General features: G+C 37.4%; 1 protein-coding gene across 17 annotated transcripts; it reads left to right on the top strand.

Annotated features, from left to right (window-relative positions):
* The first annotated feature begins 222 nt into the window (after positions 1-222).
* Positions 223-20,876, top strand: KYAT3 (kynurenine aminotransferase 3). 17 transcript variants are annotated; one of them, XR_011904579.1, is made up of 18 exons: positions 294-454; positions 1,625-1,719; positions 1,942-2,017; positions 3,269-3,369; positions 3,602-3,709; positions 6,447-6,505; positions 7,857-8,001; positions 8,591-8,740; positions 10,702-10,788; positions 11,940-12,062; positions 12,152-12,272; positions 15,079-15,155; positions 16,036-16,125; positions 16,439-16,625; positions 17,088-17,161; positions 17,553-17,639; positions 19,041-20,056; positions 20,704-20,876. XR_011904579.1 is itself a non-coding variant. In XM_072343844.1 (17 exons), exons 6-17 carry the CDS (start codon positions 6,450-6,452, stop codon positions 19,101-19,103), a joined length of 1,260 nt encoding a protein of 419 aa, XP_072199945.1. In that variant the 5' UTR covers positions 294-454; positions 1,625-1,719; positions 1,942-2,017; positions 3,269-3,369; positions 3,602-3,709; positions 6,447-6,449; the 3' UTR covers positions 19,104-20,876. The 17 variants fall into 17 exon arrangements, 10 of the variants coding, with proteins under 10 accessions (XP_072199944.1, XP_072199942.1, XP_072199946.1 ...); XR_011904578.1 differs by lacking the exon at positions 1,625-1,719 and having other exon boundaries at positions 223-454; XR_011904580.1 differs by lacking the exon at positions 1,942-2,017 and having other exon boundaries at positions 259-454.
* The last annotated feature ends 424 nt before the right edge of the window (positions 20,877-21,300 follow it).

Below are 21,300 nucleotides of genomic sequence, written 5' to 3'. Positions count from 1 at the left end.
CTGATGGAGGCACTGCCGCCGTCCTCCCGCTCTCGTGTGACGCTGGGCCGCCCACAGCTCGACCCGCGCGGGTCCGCGTTCCCTTTGGCCGCTCACGGCCCGCCTCAGGCTGCTGCCGAGCTCCCCGCACCGCGCAGCCGCCATTTCCCTCAAAGGCGTCCGCAGAGCCACACGGGGGAGCGGGACTCCTCTCTTCCCTTCAGGTTGCTGGGCTGCACCCTGGAGGCTCCTCCCGGTGGGCAGTGGCGCGGTGGCGGGGTGAGAGGCGCGGCCGCGCTGGCTGACTGCCCCTCAGCGGAGGAGGGATCCCGGGCCGCTAGTGGTGCGGCAGGCCGCTTCCTCACGGCACCTGCGTGTCAGGCCTGAGAGAGTGCCTGGAGGCTCCTCCCCAAGCTGCTTTCTGGGCCTGTGCGCAGCCGGGGGCCGAGACGGCAGGCCGGGCTGGAGCGGGCAGGTCAGTGGGGCTGGATGGTGCCTTTCCAGCTGCGAGCTCGGGGTGTTTCACGTTAAGAGTACGCTTTGGTAGGTGGGTGTCAGTGTAACAATACGTGCAGTGTGAAATGCCTAAGTGCCACAGCATGTGGGGGATCACAGTAATAAGTATAAACATATAAGTAAAACAAAGCTCCATCTGATCCCTCTCCTCGTTTTGCATTGTGAAGTTTGCTTCTCTGTGCTTGGTTCCACGGAGTATGGGAAAGAAAGGGACAAAATGTTGCCACGTGCAGCAGTTGTTAAGGTTCAGTGGCCTTTGTTAAAATACCCAGCTTCTCACTGGTCAGCGATTTCAACAACGGTTCTTTTGGCCTGGTCTGTCATAAATTGCTTCTGTGTGGCAGATAAAATGTTGTGGAGTATGTAGGGTGTCATCCTTGCTGCCTCCGATGCTTTCCTTCTCTGGTTGTGTTACAATGATGCAGTCTTTCAGAGGATTCATAAAGTTTGTTTGAGATTGGGCGTTCTTTTACATTTGTGTATCCAACAGATGTTAAGTAGAAGCATAGCAGTGGTTGTATTTGCATTGTGGGAGCTGAAAGACATGTGCTGTTTCTAATAATACGATTGTCACCGGGACTGCACAGTGAGAACACTCTGCATGGAGAAAACACACTGGATGAAGGGCTCTGACTGTAAGCTTGTCAGGCCCAAGGGTGTTTTTATAGAGGTGTTATAGCTGAAGGTAAATATGAAGGGACAGCAGCACTTGGCCTGTAGTTTCAAAGGAGGGAAGGGAGAGAGGGAGGAAATGAGTTCATCAGAAGCGTTTGTAACTTTACTGTAGGAAACTTTATTGGGATGAGAAAAAGTTATCAGAGGACATTATAAAACATCTAATTGATAAAACATGTACAGAGCTAATTATTAAGTGTGTGCTGATCCTAAAAGTAACAGTAAATAATTATTTTGAGCCCGTGTTATGTCTTAACATGTTATATAAAATAATAATAGGAATGTATGTGTGTGGAGCACTAACAGTAGGTTGTATTTTCTTTGTGAGGTCTGGGGGTGGGGACTGTAGCAGGCCTTTGCCTTTATTTCCTTAAATTTGTGCTTAAAAGCAAGCATTCCATGTTGCAAAGGAGGGAGGAGCATTGAAACTGTTTTTTTTCTTTTTCTTCCCCAGTTTTTCCCCAATATTTCCATATATTCCAGAATTTTTTTTTTCCCTTCTGTTCATCCTACAATTTTCACAGTTTTTACCCTTCTCTGGCATTAAAGGTGGGTATCGAATTTTACTTCAGGTGTTTCGTGTACCTTCAGAGACTGACCCCGCTGCAGTGATAGAGGTCTGCTGCTCTTCATGCTATGCTATGGTTTTGCATGATTGCCTCACAGCAAGTAATGCTTCATCAAATACCACATACCACGCTCCCTTTTAGTGCAGCATGGCACTAATGCTATCAATATTTACAGAGTCTATTTTTTTTTTCCTCTGTTAAGGTTGCAAGTTAACTTTGCATGGCAGGTTTGGAAAAATTTTGTATCATCTTACAACTCCTCAGTATAAAATGACCAGGTAAAGACATGTATTTGTCACACTGCAATAACTACTGTAATTGCTTGCTGTAAAAGTAAGGTTGTCTCTGTCACTCATCTAACCCTGGGAGAGTTGTGCTGTTGCTGTAGTCATGTAAGATAGTATCCATATGTTACACACAACCAGGAGGGCTTCACAATCTTCTCTATTTGTAGTTACCAAAGTTTATGTCAAATATGCTAAGTGCTATTATTAAAAGTAACTTTAAATGTAGTTGCAGGTCTTATTAAACATATACATTTCTTTTGTGTCTCTCAGAGCGTCTGCTGACTGGTGTGAAATATTGCTGTTTATTTTTGCTAGTCCTCTGGCCACCTGAGTTGAGGACATGGCTACTGTTTCTGCTTTTAAAGGAAACATCAGTGAATTACATATTTGCAAATCGCTAAATGCCATGGGCTTGTATGGGTATTCCTGAGGTTCTAATTGAGTTAGGTACAACTCAGTATTGTGTCAGAAGGGCCTTAATTTCAGAACTGATGCTGTTTGTAGTACTGGAAAAAGAAAGGCAAAGTAACACACTTCTAAAACTTATTATTTATCCTTGAGGAGTATCCTTAAGGCATCCTTAAGGAGTATTGGTGGTTTTCATTTACATTTTCAGTGTAAGGAAGTGTTTTGTGGGAATAAATCCATTCTTGCTAATTAAATACTTCTGTGTTTTTCTCTTACAAATTCAGTTTATTTTCGCATTGTCATCTGATGCATATGTTTAAACAAACTTCTTGGAAGAAGCTATCGTAGGTATTCACTCATATGTCTGTTTGTAGACATTAGTTAACAGGGCTCATTTTTTTGCAGTCAGTGAACAATCTGTTACTTCATGCAGAACATCCTTTCTGGCTGTCCATTTTCAGCCATGCTCAATATTTAATGTTTGCCCAAGGCACTGAGGCAAAACTTTTTAGTTATATAAATTGCACAGACCTGCTACTCCAGTATGACTTGTCTTTTTTATTATCTCCGTTTCTGAATGCTTAATTTGGAACAGCTGAAAACTAAAACCAGTTTTAATGCTGGGTCCTTTTTATGTTGTGTATAAATTGTCAACTCTGATACTGATTCAAATAAAATGTTGATTTTATTTTTTAATTTACTAGAACTGATTTCAGTGAAAGAAAAACACTGACAGGAAGAGAAGGTTTTATCTTTTAAAAATGCTCAGTGATGTTTAGGAAATTTCTTCCTGCAATAGAAGGGTTTTTTTCAGTTTACTTCTTTGTTATACAGGCATGCTTTTTGTGTCACGAAACCTCTGTTGCCGTGGCATTGGAACGTACCAACTACAATCAAATTTACTTTCTAGGTCCATCAGGCTTTCAGCCTCTGATGTAAGTATTCAATCTGCTTCATCGATAAAACTATTTCATGCAATATTTTGGAGTGACACTGATTTTGTAACATTGCCAAGAAATACACATTAGCTGTATTTTCTTTACTTCTAGTTAACCTTGACCCAAGCATTTAATATTAGGACTAAAGTAAGTTTTTCTAACAAGTTAAATATTTAACCACAAGAGCACAACAGAATTTGGCAGTTATTACTTTGTGTATCCTTTTCAGTTCTTAAAGTCAGTGCTGCAGGCACGTGCTGAAAGGATTGCCTAATTGTTAGAGCGTTAACCTGAGGTATAGGAGGCTGATTCCTGCCAGCTTTATCACATAATTTTGGTATGTCAATTCCTTTCTATCTTGGCTTTCTGTTAATTCAGCAGGGGTAGTTGTGATTTTTTTGATGCTGCAATAATAAGGGATAGAAAAGCACTGCAAACTTTTTTTTTTTTTTTTTTTTTTTTTTTTTTAGTGGAATCTCCTTAATTTCCCAGCTTAGCTGCATATGAGATTGTTTAACTTCAGCTTAAGTCTTTCTCTTTTGCTGAGAGAAAACAAGAGCATTGCCATCTGGTGTGTGGCTGGAGGTAATACTTGGTGTTGTGTATAGAACTCTGGAATGTAATTTGTGCTCCCAGGTCACAGAGCACGAGTTCATCCAGTTAGCAAGCTGGATCAACCAAAGGCACATGTCAGATCCTCTAGAAGAGCTGCTAAAGCTGTTATGCAGACAATCTGCAGCATAGTTTGCTCAAGTGAGAGGCTTGATTAAACTTACAAGCCACTTGGGAAGTCAGATTTGGTTTAAGTCAATTTTTTTGTGTGCTGTATTTTTATTCTGTTTAAAGTACCTGGATGTTCTTACTGACCAAGCTGAAATCTCATCCTGTCTTTATTTTTGAATTTACTTAAGATTTTGCCTTCATTCTCAGCTTTTGACATTGAATTTCACAATTTAATTATGTAGAAGTATGTGTTTCTGTCATTAAACATATTGCCATTCATTTTGATCACGAGTTTCTTTGTACTATGAAAAAAGATAAATACAAGCATCACCTGACTTTCCATCTGAAGCAGTCGGTGTTAGGAAAAGCAGGAGGTTAGAGTTAGAGCTTTGATGAGGACATGGCTCTTCGTTTAACATGGATCTTAAAGTCATGGCAGCCCTAGCTCTGCACCTAAAAAGGGTCTGAGGATTATCAAGCTGTGACATAATTGGGCTACACTAAAAACGAATGTTAAGAGTTCTCATGACCTTTTAGGAGAAAGAATGCTCCTTAGGGGTATCACTTATAAGTGTAATTTGTTCATTTTCTCAAAGTAACAAGGGAGACTGCAACTCTACTTTAAGCTGAACATCTGAAAACTGATACGTTTAGTTGTTCTGTTTCAAAGGTATTTTTGAGGCACAAAAAAATAAAATATGTAGACCTGAAATATTAAGTGTTTAAACATAAGGTAGTGTGAGGACTGTAATAGGCTTGCTTTACTTGCCTATGTATTTTTAGCTACAGAAATTTACTTACTGAAGTTAAGATCTACGTTACAGTTAAGGGTGAAGTCCTACAGCAAAAAGACTTTTAGCAAAGTGAAACAGTTTTAGGAGGAGCTGATCAATAGAAGACATTTCCCATTGCATCGTACAGAATTCTCATTTTTAGCTGGAAAGTTTCAAAGCAATGTTTCTTATTCCTTATAGTATGAGTAGTAGTCTAGCATGTGGAGAGAAAAAAAAATTAAAGTGTATGCAGAGAGGGGCTCAATCTAACCTGTGTTATTGGTATTTATATAGAACAGGCAGACATCAATCATATTGACCAAGACAAACACTGTAAAATTGGATTCATCTTCTAAACTATATGTGTTTTTTAAATAGATGCAGTACTGATCACCCCATCGTAACTCACTCTTAACTATGGTGTATATCTGTCTAGTTACTGTTTGCTGCCTGAGGGTAAACAAAAGATGTCCTATGTGGTGTTCTTTGGATGCTTGTCTCTTACAGAGGAGGTCAGAATTAGATCCATGCAGAAGACAAATGAGCAGCAAAATATCCGTTAGTTTATTGTTTTCCCACATTTCAAGTTGTTACATGTGTACTGCGAAAAGATTGAGTACAAACATTTGCCTGCGTGACATTACAATTGTGAGTCAATCCCATTGTTTCAAAGTTGAAATTTTAAATGTAATGGCAACTCAGGTATTTAGTGCTTCTCAAAGTGTGGTAGCTGGAGTATGGAATCCTTCACAAATTAATAATACCAAACAGTGGTAAAAGTCACTAAAATTAGTAAAATTAGACTCAAAGAAACTGCAGTGTTTGGGACTCCAAGGGTCTTAATTTCTATGTGAATTGCTTTTCAAGCATCAAGCTTATTTCCAGATATAAATGGACTTGTACTGCTTTATGATTATTTTCTTTGTTGCTTGCACATATTGATAATCTGATGGTTTTATTTTCCCATTTTTTAAAAAAATTATTATATATATTTTTTTTAATAGAAGAACTATTAGGAGGACTAAGGTCTATTCTAAAGTAGTTTCCTAAGACCTTCAGTAGAGGTCTGAATATACAGTAAAAAGACATATTCTAATGTGTTTTTGATGTATTATAGTATGAACTGCTTTTCCTATTTTCTTGCTAACCATCACTTTGGCAAATAAAATTGCTTAGAATAAAACTTTCCAAACTGGATTGGGCATGAAGGAAAAACTGTTAAGATCTTAGTATATCGTAGAAAAAGACAAAGAATGTATGTATTCTAATTTTTATTTTTAAATCATTTTTTTGAATCTATTGAGCTAAATTTTGCTCTTCATCCATCTTTGCTGTCAATTCAGTTTTAGATAGGGATCAATGAGGATTTAACACCTCTAATCTATTCTTAATCTGTGTTCATGCTATTACAGAAGCTTAAATGAAAGGCCGTGTCTATAATTTTGAGTAAGAACTGAATTCAGTTGGCAGTGGTATATTTCAGAAAGCACGAAGGAGGGTTTGTCATGCAGGATCCAACAATATCGTACTTTGTCTTTCTCAACAAAACCCTTCTGTCTGTATATTTTGATCTTGTAGACAATGGCCTTCAGACACAAAAACACAAGACGAATTGAAGGCCTCGACAGCAATGTGTGGTAAGTAAAAGGAAAATATATCAGGCAAAGACCATTTCTGAAATTAGCTGATATTTCCTTTCCAAACTGGTAATCATTGCCAATAAGAAAGCAAGAGCTGTGCACTGTCTCTGCTGAAATATATTTGTTGCCTGCTTTAAAGACAGAAACAATGAACCAAATTAGACTTTTTTTTTTTTTCGGGGGGGGGGGGGGGGGGGGCATTAGACATTAGGTGAAGGCTTCTGTGCATCTAGTAAACCACAAAAGACAGGTATAGCTCTTGGTTGTGGTAGTATAGCTGACTTTCAATTTTAAATGTTAGTTGAGTTGAACAGTTATCTCGGTAATACTTACTTTTTGTTTACTAAATGAATTTGACTTTACTTTTAAGCCATTATGCTTGTCTTTGTAATTTAAATTCTTACTCTTACTATGCTTTTTAACAGTTATTAAATTGGTCTCAAAATGTTATTGCCATCACTGGTAAAGGTGGGATTTGGTTAGATAATGAAAACAACTTGGGGCTTATGTTAGTAAGTATGTATCTATATGTGTAAGTATGTATATATACAAACACTACGTTGTTTTAGTCATCTAGCCTCAGATCGTTAGTTTTTTGTTGTTGTTGTAGTTAGCAATTTGTTTTTATTTTTGGTAGAACTGTGATGCTGTGCTTTCTTTTCCTCTTTTCATGGGTAAATTTTGCATTTTACCCTTTCCTGGATACCTACATGTTAACAAGAGTGAAAAACAACTAACAAAAAGAAACCACCCATACAAACAAAGTTGTTCATGAGTTTTAACCTTAGTTTCTGACAGGGTACTGGAAACAACTGACAAAGAGCTTGTAGCAATCCATTGCCTAAAGTCATAGAAAAAGAAGTTACAATCCTCAGAGATGGCTGAGTACTTTAAGTGATACCTTCACTTCACAAAATCTGTCCTTTGAATCATGTAATATACTTGGTCTCATTCAGGTCTACTTCATTTTGCAGAGGGTACTGTTTCACTTCTGCCTATATGCAGAAAGCCTGTATTCTTGTATGTGTGTATGAGCACCATTCTGCTGTAAGACAGTTATTCTGTGGAGCAGAAAGTTAGCTGTTCCTTGGATTCTCTGGCTCCCGTGGCTGCTTAACATTGTCCCAGACTCTACTTCTCAGCATCAGCACACTTTGCTTAAAACTGTTTTCACTGCTGTGAATTTGGCAAAGCAAAATACTGCTTTTGTCTTCTAATTCTCATAAAGGTAAAGATAATTCCATCTGATATGTTGAAGTTAAGATGTGGGTGTTTGGTTTTTTTTTTTGTTTTTGTTTTTTTTTGCTTTTTTAAATTTGTTTGTTTGTTTGTTTGTTTTTCCTGTTAGGATTGAATTTACAAAGGTGGCAGCAGATCCCTCAATTGTTAATCTTGGTCAAGGCCTTCCTGATATAAGCCCTCCCAGCTATGTTAAAGAAGAGCTGGCAAAAGCTGCAGCAGTCGACAGACTGAACCAGTATACACGAGGCTTTGTAAGTATGTAGAACTTGAGGAGTTGAGGTCAGTGGAGAACTTGCCACGGGGAAAAGAAAAATTAACTTTGCTTTAAGCTGGTTGGTAGTTCTTACTCTTCTTCTGTCCCAAATTAAGTTTCCTGAGGAGTTTTATCTGTTACTAAACAACAGACTGTATAGTTTTCCTCAAGGCAGAATACTTGAGCAAGAGCAAAATAGTAACATACGTATGGGGTTGTATGAACCTTTAAAGACAATATAAATCAATTTATAGATTATAAGATTGTAAATGACACATTTTCCGTTTGTTTGGTCAGTGTAGACGTGAATTCAGTGGGATAATACTGGGCTGAGGAAGAAGTGCGCTATCAGCTGAGACAGTGCTTCAGGAAAAGATTTACCCATGATGTTAGTAGATCTGAGTGGAGATTAGAAAGTGTTAAAAAGAGTAAGTTTCCCATTTGGAGAATAGTCCCCATCTCATCTTTTTCTGCTTCAAAACGTGTTATTTTGATCCATGGAAGGAAGGACAATAAACCCCCCAAAAAACTGGTGTGTTCCTGACAACGTATAAACTCTTTCAGTTGCATTTCTTTGCTTTGAGCAGGGGCATCCATCACTGGTGAAAGCCTTGTCTCAAGTATATGAGAGAGTTTGTGGAAGAAAGATTGACCCTCTCACAGATATCCTGGTGACAGTAGGAGGCTACGGATCTCTCTTCAGTACAATACAGGCTTTAATTGAAGAGGGAGATGAAGTAAGTTTTTATTTGAAATATTCACTTACATGCACTAAAAAGAGAATTTGACTGTTTTTTGTTGTTGTTGTTTGTCCGCTTATTAACATTTGGGCCTCTTTTTGATCTCTAGTAATTTGGTTAGTTACAGGAAGTAATTCAGACCTCTGCATATTTGACTTGCAGTTCTAGAAGAATCCTTTGGATGCCTTCCCTATCAGTTCATCAGCTTACAGACCCTTTTCTTTCATGCTTGGCAATGCCTGCAGCAGTTTCTTTACTCTCATTGTTAGATGGCATGATGTTGTATGTTTATTTAAGAAAATGTCTGGGCTGTTGTCTGCAGCAGAAAACAAAGCGTGGTACAAAGTATTACCTGTGAAAAGCTATTGTATGTTAAGTTCTATTTTTGAGCTATTGAGAAATAGTAGCAAAAGCAGCAGAAAGGCAGAAAAGTCATTTTTAGAAACGGTGATTAATTTACTGTACTATCTGTGGCGATTCATCTCTTTGCTACTGATGTCAGTCTTTTTGGTAGTGATACTAAATGTCATTTTGGGGGAATGTTTCCTTGGGCCTGCAGTGAACAAAAGCTGCTTTTGTTGTGTTGCACATTTTTCTTTCAGCGTTTTGTTGTTTTCACTTACATCATGTGTTCACACTTCAATCTTTTTTTTGTTACTCTAATATTCGCTTCTCGCTTTTTAACAGTTCTCTTACTTCTCTGCTCTTAACCTTTCTTTGGTTGTGGTTTTTCTTTTTTTTGTTTTTTTTTCCTGTTTGTTTTGATTTTTCTTTTCATCCTATGAAGGCTCTTCCTGGCAGTTTGCCTTGAATTTGTCCTTTTTTCCAATTTCAAAATTTTCTTCTGATGGAATTTAAAGTCTTAGGTCATTCTTTGGGATTTCTGTGATACTTGGAAGTTCTGTGTTGGAGGCTGCTTGTTAGAATCCTTATATTGGAAAGGAATACATTCCATGTGACATGGCAAGTCAGATACTTACTTTCACCTGAAATGTCATAAATTGGGGCAGCTGTGCTGTAGTTCAACAATTTGCTATGTTTACCTCCCATCTTTGTCCTGCATATTTATGTCTGTGCAAACATTCCTAATATTTTAATGATTGTAACACGTAACTAACAAAAACATCCAGTGTGTGTTGCCAAAAAGAAGAGTAGTGCTTATTATGTGTAAGGGCATTATTATGTGAGATTATATGCTTTTTTGTGTTTTTATTTTTTAAGAGACGTCAAAGATCATCTAGTTCCAACTCCCCTGTACAGGTCGCTAAATCAGGCACTAAATCAGGCTGCCCAGGGCCCATCCAACCTGACCTTGAATACCTTTAAGGATGGGACATGCACAGTTTCTCTGAGCAGCTTGTTCCAGCATCTCATCACTCTTTCAGTGAAAATTTTCCCCCTGACATCTAATCTAAATCTCCCCTCTTTTAGTTTCCCCATGTCTATCTACCAATGTAAAAAGTTGATTTTCCTCCTGCTTATAAGCTACCTTTTATGTATTGGAAGGCCCTGATCAGGTCTTCCCAGAGCCTTCTCTTTTCCAGGGTAAGCAAGCCCAGCTTCTTCAGCCTTTGTAGGAGAGGTTCTCCAGTCTTCTGATCATTTTCATGTCCCTTTTCTGAACCTGTTCTGAAAGCTCCACATCTTTCCTGAGCTGAGTGCCCCACACATAGACACAATACTCCATATGGCACAACACGAGGGCAGAGTAGAGAGGGACAGTCACCTCCCTTGCCCTGCTGTCCATCTTTCTTTTGATTCAGCCTGGGATGCTGTTTGCCTTCTGGGAAGGGAAAAACATTCTGTGATTTGTGGTTTTTTGTTTGTTTTTTTTTTGTTTTAAATGAGGATGGAGTGCTAGAAATGTTATCAAGTGAGATGACCAGAGCAAATCTGGAATATGATGGTATTATGCACTGAAGATTTTCTGTTTCTGATATTGATTATTTTAATTTCAGGTAATAATAATAGAGCCATTTTTTGACTGTTATGAACCAATGGTGAAGATGGCGGGTGCAAAACCTGTTTTTATTCCACTGAGATTTGTGAGTAGCTTTTTAAAAATTATTTGTTCTATGAAAATTCTATACCTAATACAGTTTGATGGAAGTGTCATAGGAGATGCTTTTTTGTACAGTGTTTCATAATATCCAATTATACAAAAACGAGATTGGTTGCTGTAGTGTAAGTCTGAGATGATGATAATCCAAAGCAAATAAAATATTTTATTGGTGCTGGAAAAGGTAGGATGGTGTTTCTCATTTTCTCATTTGCTTTAATTTGTGCAGTCTGAAAGCTGATCAACATTCCTTTGGATGTGATCAGAAATTGTTTTCAGTGGAAATGTGGGAAGGATGATCGTGCCATTGCATTTCAGAATATTTGGTTTCTGGTCCCTTCAGCAACCTAGTGAAAGAGTTGGATTTATTTTCTAAAACCCACTTGTTAAATAAGAAGTGGTTATGTGGTAGATGATATATTTATTGGTAAGAAGTAATAATTATCATATAGTTAACTTACACAGTGTTATTTCTGGCATCGTGTTGGCAGGTTGCAAGGATTTTTATGGATGCAAGATGTTGGTCCTGCTATCAAGAGAGGGCTGAGGGGCTGCTTTTTCTTTCCTTCTAGGCATATGTCAGAAAATTAGTATAGGTATGCTCTTTGATCTTAGCAGAAACTGACCCAAAGTTCTGTCATCCCTGTGTACACTGAGGATGTAACTTCAGAGCCTCAATGGTAGATGTTTTTAACTCTTTGACCGTTTTCACATAGATAAGGTGGGAAGGAGCTGAAATCCTAGTCTAGTGGTGATTTATCTTTCCAGCCAAGTGTTCGCAAAGCTTGTTCTAGTGAATGGGAGGGCTAGAAACTCTACTGTCATGTGATTGGACTTCCTGCATTACACACTATGTGGTCAGCATGTGTGTAACCAAATCCTGGAAACTGGTTCTTGGGGAAGCTGTGAGGCAGGCATCAGGCAGGACAAGACTGCCATTGTCACAGTAATTTATCTTGATCTTAGCCTCCTGCCTGTTTGGGAGGCACCTCCTCCCAGGGAAGCAGAACAGGTTGGATAAGTTGTTGTGTGTGGTTGGTAATGTGTCTGAGGATGGTAACTTGGGCACCTCTGTTTAGGCAGTAGCAAGTGTTGCATTCCAGTAATGCATGTTTTGTTTTTATTTATTTTTCCAAGAAAAATGGTGGAAACTCTGCATCCAGTGCTGATTGGATCTTAGATCCAGCTGAACTCGCAAGTAAATTTAATTCCAAAACAAAAGCGATTATTCTGAATACCCCACACAACCCTATAGGCAAGGTAAGAGTCCTGCTTTAACACTACTGTAATTTCAGAGTATGCCTTAAATACTGTGATTAATGCATTGCCTTTACTTTCTTGAATCCCAGGTATTTACCAGAGAAGAACTCCAGGTAATAGCTGATCTCTGTATTAAACATGATACTCTGTGCATCAGTGATGAGGTGTATGAGTGGCTGGTGTACAAGGGAAATAAACACATAAAAATAGGTACCTATCTTTTTTTTTTTTTTTTGGTGATGTCATAGAAGCAGCTGTGGAATGATACTGTAAACTTACTGCTAAAATAATGTTTGCTGGAAGAAGTTCAAACTCTAAGCTTTTACTATCGTAAAATCTCAAGAATAACAATGAAGGAAACTCCACTATGAAGGCTCTCGTGGAAGCATTACTGTAGAAATTGATTCTTATAAAAAATGAAAAGGAAGTTGTATCTAAATGATCTTGGAATGCTTATTAGCTCAGCTATGCAGCTGTTGATTGTACAGCTGTAGTATGTTAATTGTATTGGCCATCATGCATAGGCTATGAGTGTTTTCGAAAGAGGCCTAACCTCGTGGCTGTTGTGGTGATACCTTCTAGATACTTCACTTGACTGATAACTTCTAGAAGACCTTCTGGCGCTGAGGAAGTGGAATGTTTTGGGTTCATGTGATTGTAATCTGCATCAGTGCTTCGTACCAAGTTACCACAGTAACTGGTGCTTTATCCTGTTCCAGCTACAAAGTAAAATGAGTTTAGTTTATAGCTTTCTTCATAGCCTAGCAGGTGGTTCATGCAAATGGCTATCTTTAGAACCAAAGTTGCTGTGGGTGGTGTAAGGTAATCAGTTCGTTTTCCTTTGCCATAACAACAGGTTTGTGCACTCATGTTGTCAGTTGTGCTTTGTTTTAGTGGACAGGTGCTGAGTTCTTAAAACACAGTAACTTTATTGTCTATTAGTATCAGCCTTGCCATGTTAATGCTTCAAACCAAAACATTTACAGTTGAACAAAAGACTTTCTGTTGTTCAGCATGGAAAATAAAAATCCCTTGTGACTATGAGAAAAATTAAAGCCTGGAAGGTTACTCAGCTTTATTAATTTCAGTATGTACTCTATGATCAATACCATGACATCAACTTTAACTTTATTACTAGGATGATCATAAGACTTTAATAAAACTAAGAAATAATGTTACTTCAGTAAAAGAAGCAAGTTCGGTTCATTTGAAATTCAATTTCTTAGACTTCTTTAATTCTACAAAAAGAAAATGTAAGAAAAAAAAATGGCTTGTGCTATTTTTCTATTTAGTAACTGTGTTTTCATATTAAACTTTCCATGTTCCATCAATGCAATGACACTTCTTTTCTGAGAGATACAAAGTGGATATTGTATGAATTTACAGTGTCTGGTGGTGGTTCCTTAATATAATTTAACAAGAGTTGCTCATCACAGATCGTAAAATGAGTACAGTCTTTGTGCTGTCACTAAGGCTGTTTTCTGTAGCATGGTGCACTTCATCATGTTTCTCATCATTATGTGACTTCATAAAAACAGTGAACCCCCTCTAAGTAATGATTAGGATTTAGAGGTAGCATATTGTAACTGAGGATTAAGAACAGACATCTCAACAAGCTGAGTGCCAGCCCAGGTAACAGACTTACATGTATTAGTTTGCACTACGATAGTAAATTGTCGTCCAAGTTGCTTATGGTGTCATGTATTGATGCTGCAATGTGGCACGGAAGAATTTGCTTATTTAAAACCTGCTTGTAAAAGGAATGGAGCTGATACTTCCCTTGTGCTCTTTTGCTGCTGCTATTGTTTGAAATGCTGTTGCATTCCATCTCCAAGGTTGATTTCCTATGACTGTGTGGCAAAACAGTCTAGCTAGAGGGCATTTGCTTCGAAAGTCAATTATTTTTGCAGATTGTGAGAGTGAGTTCAGATGTATTTAGGAAGTAATGTGTACTCTTGACCTAGCTAGCTACAAGATGCATCTGTTCAAACTGCCTTTATGTTTTCAAGGTCACAGAGCAGTTGAGTGAATATGGGTGAGCTAATAAGAACCTGAGTCTCTTTTCTGCTAGTTTGGTTTCTTTTCTTGGCAAGTATGCTCAGAAGAATACAATGCATGTTTTTGAAGAGTTGCAAGGACCTATACTATACCTAATGAATGTAACTGCTGCAAAACCTTTCTTATGAAAGTCAGTGTTTTTGTTTGGAAAAATCTGTTGATCTCCCTGAGATTTCCCTGTTTCTACTGCAAATGGGTTAAGTTAGAGTCAAAATGGTAAAGCAGTGTACAGAAGAAAATTGCAAGCTGACAGAAGAGAGCTTTGCTCTGTCATCACCTTTGAAAAGAAGGAAAAGAATTTGGTCTCCTGTGAGACACAAAGATGGAGATAGGCTTCTTTGTATTCCTTAATACTTGCAGACGCCCTTACCTAGTTCTTACTGCATGTCAATCTCAGGCCTGTTCAAACCGTATAATAAAATGTAATATACTTACTCACTCTGTATTGGGCTTCTGACTCATGTGATATCTTAATTCTAAACCAGAATCTTAGAAATTATTTTCTTCTTCTGATTAGAGATACTGAATGATACTGAACTGTTTTATGGACAATTCTGTTAAAATGTCTGGGAGTGCTTGGTTTAATGTTGCATATAGTGCCCTTACCTGGCATCAGAAATATGATTCACCTGTATTGAGGTGAATAAGTAGCCTCTTAGATTTTATCTTTCTTACTTATAATTCTGCATCTCAGCTGGGGAAAGCTAACATCATATTCACCAACTGAGTTTCTCCTTATTTTCTGTCTTTATCTTTTGTTAATCCAAATCTTATTTTTGTGCCAAAATCTTTGGTCCATATATTCTTTCTCACTTGTCACAGTTGCTATAGTTTTCAAATACTCTCACTACACTTATCATATCAACATACTGTAGTTCTTAGATAGGAGCAGTACAGTTCTTCAAATTACATGGAATGTGAATGTACCTGTACCCAATTATTTTTATTTTATATACAGCTACATTGCCAGGTATGTGGGAAAGAACAATAACTATAGGAAGTGCTGGGAAAACGTACAGTGTAACTGGTTGGAAGGTAAGGAAAATCAGTGTAAGAGTTAAGTAAATAAAAGGATGCATTTATCACACTCCATTTTTTTTATCTGTCTTTGAAGGCTTCTGGCAAATTTGTGTGTCTCTAAAAAGTGAAGCTACCATTCAGTTGTAACAGCTATCTACTTGAACGCTTGTGTTTTCAGTCTGTTCTTATCTTTTGAGTAGTGAGTTCTTATGAGGAAAAAATATATAAATAAATACAGTATGATTTGTTCAAAATCAGTCAAAAGTCTTGGAGAAGACTCAGTTGCTATCATACTTTTAACTTTCCAGTATTGTGATGGTGATTATGTTTTCTAATTGAGATAATACCTTTTGGAATGGTTTCTCTTTCAATACTATTAAAATATGAAATAAAAATATTTTGCTTGACTTAAAAATGCATATTAGAAAATAAATATAGAACTATTTGGCACCTAAATGCTTTCTTTTTCATCACCTATGGTCAGACTGAACTACAACAATTGAACTGCATGTGGTTGAGAGTAAATTTGATCCAGTAATGAGCTCTTGCTTTATACTTGAACCACCCTTGACATAGGTGCCTATGAGATGGGCCTAAAACAATTGGCAATATCATTCCTAATAAAGGCTCTGTTTAATTTTTAACTCATTATATGAAGAATTGAAAGTTTGCTTCATATTCTTTGAGACGTGTTAAGAGAAGCTGTTACTCTTGTCTCATAAATGCATTATAAAGCAAAGTTAGTATAAACCAGCCCTTTTCCAAGTTCTTTTTCAGAGCAAACTACTGATTCTTAAAGTTAGAAAATGTCTCAAGTTTTTCTTTAATTCATTGTTAATCTGAAGTAATGCTGTTGCTGTAAGTATTATAATATATGTGTGTGTTTTTTCTGTAGCTTGGTTGGTCTATTGGCCCCCAGAATCTGATTAAGCATTTGCAAGTAGTTCATCAAAATACACTATATACTTGCCCAACTCCGTTACAGGTAGGTATAGATAAAGCCAAAGAAGTTATTTTCTGACATAGCAAGCTTGTAGGCCTCGCTATGATAAAACAATAATCACAACAATTCATGTCATTCTTCAATTCACTCTTATGTCTGAAGCTTCTGTATGTGATTAATGCTTATCAAGCAGCTTTGGGTTAGCAAATTACGCTATTGGATGTAGTTTGTGTAGTTATTATTTGCTGATTTGCTTAACAAGAGCCAGATCCTACTACAGAATCAAAGAAAAATTGCATGATTTCATTAGGAAGTGTGTGAGTATCCATAAGTATTTTCAACATTGTCTTTCCAGGAGGCTTTGGCACAAGCACTTTGGGTAGACTATAAACGCATGGATGACCCAGACTGCTATTTTTACTCACTGCCTCGAGAGCTGGAAAGCAAGCGTGATCGGATGGCTCAGCTACTTCAAGAAGTTGGGCTGACACCTATCGTTCCAGAAGGAGGATATTTTATGATTGTTGATGTTTCTACATTAAGTAAGTTAAAATAATAATAATTAGGTTATAGAAATCAAAGAATACAGCTTCTATTTTGAGCCATCTTCTCATTTCTTGTTCACATAACGCTGTCAAAAATACTAACTGGGAATTAAATTTTCTATTTGACTTTAGACTGGAGGTGGATTGTATAAGCTTGAGGGAAAATGTTTGCAATTGTAATAACTGTCCTTGTTTTGCAAAGCTTTAGCAAAGTTTTAGGAAGTGCAACAGTTGTGGATAAAAAAAAAAAAGTCTATTTCTTAAAAGTCTGTGATGATGAAAAGATTAGAGAGCCAAGCATTTGGCTTAATCTCTTCTACTTGTTAGCTGTTTCAGTATAATTTGAATTATATTTCTTTAATGAAAGTGTATGTCTTTATTCGGAAGTATTAAGTGTAGTGCTGTTGGTGAATGCCTTCCCACTGGAGTCTGGAAAATCATACAATTTCTTTCTCTTAGATGTGGATCTCTCTGATGTAGATGAGAATCAACCTTATGATTATAAATTTGTCCGATGGATGATATCATCTAAGGTAAGATGTCCTAATGATACTCTAGGTTTAGAAATGCTTTTCTACTGACATCCAAAGCAGTGCAACCATGCTTATTCAAAACACTGTTTAGTATTCGTTCTGTCTTCTGGAAATGATGTGGCTTAAATATTGCTCAGCATACCAGTAATGTATTTCATAGGTTTGTGTTAAGTTCCAGCACTTGTTCTTTCTCTGCTTAAATACTGGTTGTAGAAAAATACCTTTGAAATGTTTTGTCTAAGGAAAGTAATGTGAATTTATTTAAACCTAGTCAGCCAAAACAAAATTCAGCACTGTATTTTCCTCGAATGTTGGAAGAATTTTAGAAAGTCATGCTTAGAACTGTTTTTAATATACATATGTATAATAATATTTCCATTTAATTCTTCAGAAACTCTCAGCAATTCCTCTTTCAGCGTTCTGTGGGCCTGAGACAAAAAGGCAGTTTGAAAAATATATACGTTTTTGCTTCATTAAGGTAAATTTGTGTCCCGTGAAGACTCAAAGCTCAAAAATCAATGTGGCATCAAAAAGTGGAGTAGACAACTGCTACAATTCCCTCCCACCCCCCCACTCTGAGTTGGATGATTTTAGAAACAGAAAATCAGTTTGGTATAGAATTCAGCAAGAAGTTGCTTCAGCTGTCTTTTTTGCCAAGGGACTTGAAACCAGAAATATGGATGATGTAGCTGACAACTGGGTGGTTAGGTCTTTGTTTTTTTTAATGATAATTCGTTGATTTGTAAAAGCATTATTGACCAGTGGTGACACTGAAAATGTATGAGATGTTATGCTGTCACTTAAAGTGGATCCTAAAACCAGAACAAGGAATAATTTCCATGTAATGATATTACATGATGTGTGATATGCGTAAAATGCTGCCTGTCTGTTCAGTTTCCAGCAACAAAAATACTAAGTTGGCTTAAAGTTTAGCTCACCTGAAAGTACAAAGAGTTTTGCACAATCTGTGAGCTATAAAAGAAAGCAAAGACATGGAAAGGAATCTCATCTGTTTTTTTGAGGAGAAATAATGACTTGGATAACATTTGTGACTTTGCGAGCACCTGATTTTCACACGTTTCACCCAGTTGTTGAATCTGTGTGTGGGGACATGTACATACATAATCTTTGGTAATCTGAGTGCTGTAGGATGTTTCTCCTATTGCTCTGGCACAGAATCAACATAATGAAATGTGACAACTCTGTTTTAGTATAAGAATCTGTACCTTAGCTTGGACCAGTAATGAATGGGAGTTTCTGCTTATATTATCACAGCTCTTAGGATGAGGTATGAAGACAGTGATACAAATGGAGCCAGCAACAACCAGAATGAAACTTGCTGATAGTTAATGTAGCTCACCAAGGGTGAACAGCACTAATCACAATTTAAACCCCACCTGTATGATTCATCATGTTGTAGCCAAGCCATGCAACTGACCAGTGGGTTACTCATATTCAGAGGGTTTATGTTTAAGTAGACAGTATAGCTTGGTTGCATGAAGTTATATAAACCCCTCCTATACACATAAAGATTAGGAAACAATGCCAACAAGTGTCCAGTATAGAGCAGCCAAGTGCGTCACTGTGTGAATGCCAAATATTTACATAAGGACTACCCAGTTTAATTAAATTTGATAATATTGAGAAAAAATGTGATTTTTGTTACAAACATATCTAATAAATATTTGCAAGGAATCAGATTTTTTGTGTGTGTAGCATAGATTTGTAGCTCTGTCTGTTAATGACAATGTGAACAGCTGGGATATTAAGAGGTTGCAAGTGACACTGCCAAATATTGATTTGGGATCATATTGAATATGACTACTACTGTTCTTAAGAATCCATATTTGGAGTAATAGTGATACTCCTTGTATTGCAGAAAGACAGCACTCTGGATGCAGCTGAAGTGATCCTGAAGAACTGGAAGAAGCAGAGAGCTTGATTTTTCTTTTTTTTTTTCTTTTTCTTTTTTATTTTTCTCTTAATTAACTCTTCTGTCTGGTATAATTCTTACACTGGGGCTTTTATTGCAAACTGAAGAACAAATTACTTAATACAGCACAGGATTAATATGATATTGCAAATAACTTTGTACTGCCACCTGCTGAGGAGTTAAAACAACGGCTTGCTGATATTTGTAATGCAACTCAGGGGTTATTTTCATTCTTTTCAAAATCGTTCACTTTTTTCCTTCAAAAAATAATCTGTGGAATTCACAAGTCTTTGTCTTACTGAAACACAAAGTTCTTGAACTGGGAAATAAGTAAGTGTAGGTGTTTTAAGTTTTTTGTTAGGAGGTGGAGGAAAATTACTATATGTCTCAGAGAAGATAACCACAGTGCCTTTTACTATGTACCTGTCTACTCTGTCCACGCACAGATTGCATCAGTTTAAAGTGATTGAGTTAAATCAATTGTGTGTTTATACAGGCAAGATCTAAAGGGATAATCAGTATTTGGTCTTGTGCTCTTCTGAAGGTATTCAGTCCTCAATACAGTTATGTTAAGTGGCATTTAGAATTGATTTCTTTTATTTCTACTCTCTTGTTTACTACATGAATCTGCAAAGCAAAATAAAAGGACTTGCTATAGAGGAGTCTCCATCAGGTGAATTAATCCTGTAATCTCTTTTTGTTCTTTTTGTGTTCACAAAAGCCATTGGTAACTTCACAACAAACTTATTTTAAACCCTTGAGATCAAGGGAGAACATGGAGATGTGCCTCATATTGTGCTTTAATTCTGTGATACTGTGGAGCTCAACTTTGACTATTCCAAGCTCAGTGGATTAAGGATAGGTTCAGATGAGATAAATGTGGAGAATTCCTTCATTGCTGCCTCCTCTCTGTGCAATCTTTTAATCTCTGGATAGGTTTCCCACTAGCAAACGCAATCCAGGTAGGTAACCTTTTAAATGTGTTGTGTTTTTCACATTCGTTTGTTATTCATCCCATAGACCTTATGCTGGACAAATTCTATTGCTAGGTCTGCAACTGTTTTACTTATACTGTGGTTAGAGAGCTGCAGTCTAGCTGAATCCCATCAGTTTGTGACGAGGACAAAAAGAATTGTATGGACATCAGACTGTGAAGTGATCTGTTAGGCTGCATTGTCAGTAGCCCGGTAGCTGGGTCTTTTCAGCTGCCTTGCACTGTTGTTCTCCAGATCTCCTGACAAAAATGGTTAGTTGCTATTTTCAAGAGGTCATTACAAGTAATACATGTACAATGATGAAAAAAATAATATCAAACGAGTCTTTTATATAAAGAACATTCGATCATGCTAGTCTGAAATAACTGCAGAAATGCACAGTTCTCTGAGACTGTTCTTACAGTCTAAGATTTCCCTGAGATAACTTACTGGTAGCATCAGAGCATGTGTATAATGAGGCTGCACATCCTCTCCAAAGCAGGAAGGTGTTGGGGTTCTGCTACTCGCCTCCCTTTACTGCATTTATGTTGCCTTGTGAACAAAAGCCTCACAGCTTCCAAAACACTTGATGTAATGTGCTAATCTTTTTTTTTTTTTTTTTTACTTCTTTAAAGGTCTGGACATGTCAGATGCAGTGCAGAAATGAGTAGACATACCAAGTGTGATTCAGCTGCTCTGGCTGTTGATGGTTGCCTCCATTTGTTCCTATGAGGCATTTGACCGATATCTGATATTTTAACAAAATGAACAGTGGCAAAATAAACAAAGGACCACTTGACAAACAAGCAAACTCTGATGGCTTATTAATGTACTGTTGTGTTTACAAAGGCAGTTGAATATCCCATTGAATGACTGATGGTTGGAATGGCATTGTGTTAATGTGAGAACTGCGGCGTGTTTTGACTTTTATCACTGAGGGTGGACAGCAAGAGGTAACTCTGGATGACACTTTAAGAAACTCCAGAATGAGCAGTTAAGTAACATTTTAAAATTCGGGTTATTGTTGTAACTACAGGGATGGGGAAGGGAAGAATATATGGAGCTTGGGGACGGCAGGAGGATTTTCTGTATGTTATTTAAAAGATCTGTTGTTGAGACTGCTGCTAGAGCTATTCTCATCTACCACATCGAACGCGTTTGCTTGGGCGGGGGGGGGAGGGGGAAGCGCTTGAAATACGGCTGCAGATTGGGGAACAAAGAAATACCAAAGT

This window comes from Excalfactoria chinensis, chromosome 8 (genome assembly GCF_039878825.1).
Source record: "Excalfactoria chinensis isolate bCotChi1 chromosome 8, bCotChi1.hap2, whole genome shotgun sequence".
In the NCBI taxonomy this organism is placed as follows: Eukaryota; Metazoa; Chordata; class Aves; order Galliformes; family Phasianidae; genus Excalfactoria; species Excalfactoria chinensis.
Note: the sequence above shows the minus strand (reverse complement) of the source record. Positions and strands in the feature narration are given on the sequence as shown.

Coding starts and splice junctions, on each gene's coding strand:
- KYAT3 (XM_072343841.1), top strand. CDS start 3,271: ATGCTTTTTGTGTCACGAAACCTCTGTTGCCGTGGCATTGGAACGTAC. Junction 3,370..6,446: donor TCAGGCTTTCAGCCTCTGAT/GTAAGTATTCAA, acceptor TTGATCTTGTAG/ACAATGGCCTTCAGACACAA. Junction 12,063..12,151: donor CACACAACCCTATAGGCAAG/GTAAGAGTCCTG, acceptor CTTGAATCCCAG/GTATTTACCAGAGAAGAACT.